This window comes from Anopheles darlingi, chromosome 3 (genome assembly GCF_943734745.1).
Source record: "Anopheles darlingi chromosome 3, idAnoDarlMG_H_01, whole genome shotgun sequence".
Taxonomy (NCBI): domain Eukaryota; kingdom Metazoa; phylum Arthropoda; class Insecta; order Diptera; family Culicidae; genus Anopheles; species Anopheles darlingi.
Genome location: NC_064875.1, coordinates 56,587,042 through 56,594,541, shown reverse-complemented (window position 1 = coordinate 56,594,541; position 7,500 = coordinate 56,587,042). Strand labels below are relative to the sequence as shown.

At 49.6% G+C, this 7,500-nt stretch overlaps 3 protein-coding genes across 10 annotated transcripts in view; 2 read left to right on the top strand and 1 right to left on the bottom strand.

Annotated features, from left to right (window-relative positions):
- The window catches only part of LOC125955880 (dnaJ homolog subfamily C member 5 homolog), a 7,002-nt gene extending 3,866 nt beyond the window's left edge, over positions 1-3,136 (bottom strand). For 4 of the 7 annotated variants that reach the window (XR_007469118.1, XR_007469117.1, XR_007469114.1 and 1 more), the window contains exons 1-4: positions 2,666-3,136; positions 1,456-1,594; positions 1,237-1,389; positions 1,019-1,150 (exon numbers count right to left, since the gene is read on the bottom strand). Coding sequence is in view for 1 of the 7 variants with exons in the window: in XM_049687175.1 (XP_049543132.1) it covers positions 1,019-1,150; positions 1,237-1,389; positions 1,456-1,594; positions 2,666-2,685 (444 nt within the window). In the remaining 6 variants the exon portion in view is untranslated. The remainder of the gene's footprint in view (positions 1-1,018; positions 1,151-1,236; positions 1,390-1,455; positions 1,595-2,665) is intronic. The other 3 variants (XR_007469116.1, XM_049687175.1, XR_007469119.1) reach the window with 2 other exon arrangements.
- A 241-nt stretch (positions 3,137-3,377) lies between these two features.
- LOC125955881 (cytochrome c oxidase subunit 7C, mitochondrial-like) lies at positions 3,378-4,052 on the top strand. Of its 2 annotated transcripts, XM_049687179.1 has the most exons (3): positions 3,378-3,443; positions 3,533-3,632; positions 3,754-4,052. In XM_049687179.1, the coding sequence occupies exons 2-3, from the start codon at positions 3,546-3,548 to the stop codon at positions 3,868-3,870; spliced, it is 204 nt and encodes a 67-aa protein (XP_049543136.1). In that variant the 5' UTR covers positions 3,378-3,443; positions 3,533-3,545; the 3' UTR covers positions 3,871-4,052. The 2 variants fall into 2 exon arrangements, with proteins under 2 accessions (XP_049543136.1, XP_049543135.1); XM_049687178.1 differs by lacking the exon at positions 3,378-3,443 and having other exon boundaries at positions 3,450-3,632.
- A 1,867-nt stretch (positions 4,053-5,919) lies between these two features.
- LOC125955876 (angiotensin-converting enzyme-like) overlaps positions 5,920-7,500 on the top strand; it is a 1,719-nt gene continuing 138 nt past the window's right edge. Inside the window, exon 1 of the mRNA XM_049687172.1 lies at positions 5,920-7,500. This exon is cut by the window's right edge and continues 138 nt beyond it. Coding sequence (XP_049543129.1) covers positions 5,920-7,500 — 1,581 coding nt within the window.

The following is a 7,500-nucleotide window of genomic DNA, read 5'->3' as shown; positions in this document are numbered from 1 at the left end:
TCTAAAGCCGGCCATCTGCAACGCATGACGCAGAACGCTTACAATGCTGTTTCTTTGAACAGACCGACATAGACTGATCCATGCTCACGTGTGTCGTTCATATAGGTTTCTGCCAGTTGCAGAACCCAGTAGATAGAGAAATGGTGAGAATGTGACAGGATAGTAAGAAGTGCAGTGCGTTATTGGAAATTTAATTAAAAAAACGAATGAAAACCAAAACACAAATCATAAGTTATTGAGCGATTTACAATAATTTTGAGAAAAAGTCAATGAGTTTTATGCCAAAAGGATGATATATGATGCAACAACGGAGGAAGAGATATTTTAGCGAGCGCAATTTGCCACGAGAACTGTTCAAGCGATGCCTACAACAGTAACAGCTAGCTTTCATCTAGACTAGCCTTTTAGCATATTCTGAGAAAACTTCGCTTTATCTATACCTAACAACGGTGCCCGATTAGAAACTGAAAACCAAAGCCAAAACACAACGCATTAAGATAAACTTAGTTCACGAACACTTCCCACTACACCAGCCAACCAATCAACCGACCCAAAAACGCGTGATAACAAGAAGCCCCACGATCTACCTCGATCTTTGGCGTTCACGCATCCATCGTTCTCGCTCCCGTGAAACTTGTTCGCTTGGAGCTAGAGGTATTGCATTCTAATAATAACCGGTTCCTGGTGAGAACGAAACCACACAGGTTCAAGAAGTACGGTTTGCCTAAGCTCGAGCAGGAGAGTGGAGCGCGAGCTCACAACAAGTGTCAGCCAACCAGAGTTGTTATCAGTCAGCAGTAATCGATCGAAATCCAAGTCGAAAACATTTTTTTGAGCATTTTAGGATAAACGAGCTACTGGTGAGATAGGCGCAATAGCAGCAGCAGCAGCAGTAGTAGCAGCAAGCTATAAGCTAGCTATACAGAGAATGCGCTCTAAACCCCCCCCCCCCCCCTCCCATTCCCCGTTACGATCTCGATTTCAACGCCGTGCGATAGCGTATGGTGGTGGTACTTACATGCAAATGATGGTAATCGCCGGCGTTCTCCGGTGGCACCGGTTTGTACTTTCCGAAACAGAAGTTACAGCAGCAGCAGCAACAGCAGCAACAATAACATCCTGTTATAATACCGCAAATCATAAACAACGCCTGCAAATATAGAAGAAAAAAAAACACAAAAACAATGTTATTGTATACCGAAACGGGGGGTGTGGGACGGTGTGCGACTATCGCACCTTGCATGTCGGTGAGGTAACGACGAAATAGGCGTTGACATTCTCCTCTCCGAACTGCTCCGCGATGTACAATCCCAGCGAACCATAGTTATCGTAGATGTTCCTCTTCGTTAGATCACTCAGGATGGAATGAGCCCGGTTAACCTCTTTGAACTGGAATGGAACGGAACGGAACGTGTGTTTGAACTGCTATCCAATCGACATCCAATTTCGACTCACCTTGTCCGCTGCGTCTGGGTTGTTTGGGTTCTTGTCTGGGTGATACTTAAGCGCGAGCTTTCGGTACGTTTTCTTGATTTCATCCGCTGTGGCCGTTTTCTGCAGTCCCAGGGTTTGATACAGCGTATCGCCGGATGTGCTACATGCGTGATAAGGACATAAGGACAGAAGGAGAGGCAGAAAGACAGAGGGAAAACAATGAACAATCTAAATAATATTTTCGGTGTCTTCCTAATCTATTTCTACATTTTTTCATTTTTTCCAGCCTTGAATTGATTAATTGAATGGTACGTCTCTGACGAGTCCACAAATCATACCCGACTGGTAAATCATTTAGCTTATCTGGCATCGAACGCACACCAAGCGCATGGAAGCGTATTTTGAGCTCCAAATTCTTATCAAATTCCTAATGAAGCAGACATTCCTAACGTAAGCATTTGCGCCCTTCACTGCCATGCTCAATTGCAGCATCGAAAAAGCAATGACCGCCTGGCTTAATGATGCTCGCTCCTCTTGCAGCTGCTCCGCATCCTTGGAGCGTTTTCCTGCAAGATGTCGCAGTGTGCATGGATCCCTGAAGGATGAGTAGGTTACTATGCACACACCGATGATTGTGCAGTTAAGGGTTACCTTGTTAAGGACTACCCACATATGATTTCGCGATTTATTCTGCTTTCATCGAGATTTCACATGAACCAAACATACGGCAGAGCTTGGCGGGGGGTGGAGGGGCGGAGGAGTTCTTAGCAGCCCATGGGAACGGCATTGACTTGCTCTCCCTCTGAACCTACTGCTCCTCATCCTCCGTATACCATTTCGCTGCTGCTGCTGTAGCTCACTCCACCGAAATGGGAAAAATCGATACTTCTCGCTGCTTAATTCCATGCCACGGGGAAGGCGTTTTTTTTTCTTCTCTCTTCCCTGCGCCAAGCACAACGAAACGGATGAAATTATGGTGTGAGGGACAAACATTGCGCCCTCCCTCCTCTGAAAACGGCCACCACATCGTCTGCCCAGCTCGGCACTTTCTCGGAAGCCTTTTCTCCAGCTCCGGATCTCTTTTATTGCACGACAACGCTGATTTTGTCGAGAAATTTATTTTCCCCACTGTAGTACCGTGATGTTGACTCGACATTAAAGTGAAGTGCTGGGGTGGCTTGATGAGTAACTCGCTAGTTTTGCAATCGCCGCGGTCCGCCGAGATACTTACGATAATTTTCTTTTATCCATTTTGTGATAAGATATTCCTCTAGCAGATGTTACGCCGAATTATGCACCGTTCCTGGCCGTTTCCGCACCCGCTGCTCCTCCTTCTATTTGTTGCTGTTGGTGCTGTTATCCTCACCGGGTACTACGACGACCACGACGGGGGGTTTCCAGCACTGCACACCTTGCCAAATCTTCCAAGAACTACCTCACCCCGAGGGAGGTGTGTCCGCGCTTCCCGCGAGCCCGGAAAATCAACTCAACACACACGAGCTGCTGGGACACTCAATAACGCACAACACGCACGGCTGATCCACTTTTCCTGTTACGAACAAGGACACGGTCAATGGGCTTCGCGTCTGGGCCTTTGCGGTCACGGAAAATTCGAATATTTCTGGGGTTTTTCTGGCTTTTCCCGTGGCCCTCTTTTTTGCTTTGGCGCAGGCGGAGAAGAAGCAGGCTGTACGTTTTCCTCCCGTTTATACACACTCGGGCTCGGGAGTCGAGGAAACCCTCGCACAAAGTTGCCTGCAGCCCGAAACCGCCTTGCTGTTTTCCCCGATTTTTACTACTAGTCATACACCCAACGCACTATTAATGTAATCTATAATTAAAAGGAAAACTATTGCACTAACTTTCGGCTTCCAAAACCGGCGTTGGATCTTCTTTTTTCGAATTTCCACAGTTGCGCCCGGGTGAAAACTATCAAATTCGCCCGAGCGGATTCGCCCCTTCATTTGACATTCGGAATCGCAGCAGACTTGCTATAATTTTGCGTGCAGGTGAGTGAAAATCTGTCCCCGCTCCGTACCGAAAAGAAAATAAACGTTCCACACCAGAACCGGGAATTTATCTAGCATCCCACCCTCAGATCAGCAACCAAGATGTTTGCCCGTGCCGCCAATATCACCCGTTCCGGAATGACCAATCTGGTCCGATACTCCCACTCCCACGGCGGTATCCCCGGCGAGGTAAGCATCTCCGCGTTCGACGGTGGTTCCATTACATAATGGTCTTCGCGAAAACAGCGGAGAACGGGACTCCGTTACCAATCTGCAATTCTTAACGGTATTTGATTATGTTTCTCCGTAGAACCTGCCATTCAGTCTGACCAACCGGTACAAGCTGACGGCGATGTTCATCGTCTTCTTCGGATCCGGACTGGGAGCTCCTTTCTTCATCCTCAGACACCAGCTGCTGAAGAAGTAAACTCTCGCCATGTCTCTGGTTTCGAACCTTCGGTGCACGCGCTCCAGCACACGGGGATGCGGTTCCGTCGGTTGAGTTTCGTCTGTTAGGAGTGAGTTAGCGATACGATTCCGATGCTATGTAACACCCGTGGGGTTACACCAATAAAAACAACACCCGGCTAATCCTGCGGTACACAAAATGCGTCCCCGTCTTATCGTTCCTCTACTGCTATGGTGTGTCCATCAGGCGCTGTGTTGCTTCCGGTGTGTGCAGCCCAAACCAGCCTTTGATGACATAAGCGCCGACGCAGAAAAACCAATAAATTATCAATCAGAGAGATAAATCCGTACAAATTGAGCTACATAAGTTTTCATTTTAGCTTATCACTGTGCAAATGTCGGCACCGCATCGTCGTTTCCCGGATCGTCGAGCACCCGCTACGAAATGAACTCCCGAGCGAACCGACCGTCCATGCCGTAGGTGTGGGAAAAGCCAAAAACCCTATTTGTTTTGTGACACAAGAGCGAAAATAGTAGATAGTGACGTTGATAGTAGATAACACTGAAATTAACTTCAACATAACTTCCCAAAAAAAAAGCACGTTGCATAGATAAACCACTTAAACACAGCAGGACACGAACACGACCACTCTATCTCAATTCCAATTTAATGTATCGAATACCATCAAAAACCGAATGAGAAAGGTACAGGATTTCTAAGAAGTAATGCTGCTTGGAATACTCGCTTCAGGCGAAGAAAAGCATCAACGACGGATCCGATATCTTTTCTTCTTATTTTTCCCCTGCAAAGATTAGCCGGTTCGTATACTCCTCCCGGCGATTGTTAACATTAACCGCACACCACGTGTTTTCAGCGAACTGGACGCGAGACCGAAACGAACGAATGAACCAACGGCTCGTATTGACTTAAAATGGAGGCAGGTAGACTGTGGATGGCATAGCTCGCCTGTTTCTAGCGATGGACGGAGCTGTGTGCTCTGGGGAAATCAGGGTTCAACTACCCGGTAAACGGCTACGGCTACTGGTGATGGCATGCTCCAGCAGGCTTGAATCTACGCTGGCTGCTGCCCATACCGTGGCGAAGGTATAAATAAGGTACACTCGCGCCGTGCCATGTTCAGTCCATCGTTAGCAACCAGTAGGGTAGATGTGTTGAGTGTGAGGTACACGTTGAATGACGACGATGTACGCCCAATGGTCGCTGCACAAGCTGCAGTGCTCGTTACTGTTGCTGCTGCTACTTTCCACCCCAGCCCTCGTTAGGATTACAACGGTTGCTACGAATTTTCCCGGAAACGGTAGGCCATGAGTGTATGTGTGTGTGTTGGTGTGCGTGTAGTAGACTTGAAGTGTATCCGTCGGTTACTACTCTGTTCCCATTAAGTGATAATGTTAAGCTCTCGCCAATGTGTGCACATGTTTTTGGACTCACGAGTGCGTGCGGGCAATTAAACGTCCTCCTCCTGTGGGTGGCAACTTTAATTGGACATTTTGCGCACCAAACGCCTCCGTTTTTGCTTTTGGTGTCGTTAAATTGTCCCATTTATTTCTTTTTCATCCAAAAACCACCCGACCAATGGGGACGCCTGGTGTGTGATGGTGGTTACTCCAGCATCGGAGAGCGCTGCTAGGGAATGGTTCGATCGTATGAACGCGGAATTACAATCACTCAACCATGAAGCATCGCAGAACGCGTGGGATTTGAGGTACATATCCTTCTCGTCCCGTCAACTCTCGAAGATGTATTGCTCCGACCCCTAGCTGACGGTTTTGTCCATGTTCACGCCGCAGCATACAGGAACCGGAGGAATCCCGTGAGGAATCAACGGTTGATAGGTTAGTGCAGCTGGCCCAGCGGAAGGCGCGCTGGTTGGAGGAGGTGTGCGGTGAAGGGAACCACTATCGCCAGTATGGATGGCCATATGACCGGGCCTACTACCTTCTGTGTCGTGGCAGCAGAAACTCGCGCCAGGAGCTAAGGTAAGCTAGGTAGATCATGCTCGCTGTGGAAGCTCACAACGAATTAACGGCCATTGATCCTAGGGAAATGGCCCGGCTGTTCTCGTTCATCCAGCGTATCTACACGGAAACCGAAATCTGTTTGCCGGCCCATCACAGCTGTTCCGCCTTGTTGCTATGGAGCGATACGTTCGTACGCTACCCGGAGCGTACCATGGCCCGCTTGGATCTATCATCCGTTGCACCACTCCCTGCGGAGTTACTTCGGAAGGGAACAACCGGAACGGAACTGCGATCACAACAGCTCGTCTGTTTCCATGGCGAACCCGATCTTGAGAGGATTATGTTGGGAGAGGGTATGGCTGGTACTCGAGTGTGTCACGGTGCCATCTCTGAGGAGACGATACTAGAGTGGGCCTGGGAATCCTGGCGTATGGCCGTTGGACCACCGATGCGCCAACCGTATGGCCGATTGATTGAGCTTATGAACGCGGGATGTCTGCGGGGAGCGAATCAACGCGACGTCGGCGAGTGCTGGCGTGAAGAGCTAGAGATGCCGGATCTGGCCCGCCTGGTAGACCGATTGTGGCAAGACGTTAAGCCCTTCTACCAGAAGCTACATGCCGTTGTACGGTACTTTGTCCGTCGTAGACACCCCGAATCGGCATCCCTCATCGATACCGATGGATTAATACCGGCACATCTGCTCGGAGGCATGTGGAGCCACAGCTGGACCAGCTATGCACGCTCTATTCTACCCCATCCAGTGGATATAGATCAACGGTTCCACCGAGCAAACTGGACCGCGATCGATCTCGTCCGACGTGCCGAAGACCTGTATGCCTCGCTCGGGTTGGAACGGATGAGCGAAACCTTCTGGAACAGGAGTGTCATCGGGAACGAATCGATCGTCAAGTGTCACGGAACGGCCGCCAACATGTACGCCCCATCGGATTACCGGATGATCGTGTGTCCTCCGAAGGATGGTGGTACGCTGCAGGACTATTACGTCACGGTGCATGAGATGGGTCACATCGTGTACTACATGGAAGCCGCTAAGCAACCGACCATCTTCCAAGATGGTACTAACGCCGCCTTCCAGGAAGCATTCGGCGATGCCATGTTTCTCGCCGCGGTAACACCACAGCATCTCGTGCGCCTATCTCTGTTGGATTCAAAGCATATGGCTCCGGACAGCGACGCATCGAACGGTCTTGACGGGACGCTGAACTCTTTCGATTACGCGTTTCTGCTTCGCATAGCACTAACCAAGGTGCCGACCATACCCTTCGAGTATCTGATGGATGTGTACCGCTGGGATTTGTTCGATGGTTCCGTCAATTATGGCCAGGACGTCAACAATTACTTCTGGTATTTGCTCGAGGGAGAACAAGGTATTCGGGCACCGTCGGTCGTACCACGTGACGCACTGTTCGATGCCGGTGCCGGTTTCCATCTCTCGGACAATACACCCTTCGTGCGCTACTTCCTGGCCAGCTTTCTGAGCTACCAAATCTACGAGGGACTATGTAAGGGCTCTCTGTACGGTACGGTCAGGGCAAATCCGGTCAACGAAATCCCTATGCCACTGCATCGGTGTGATCTGTACGGATCGAAGAAGGCCGGCAAGCTGCTACGGAAAGCACTGGCCCCCGGTGCATCCGTTCAT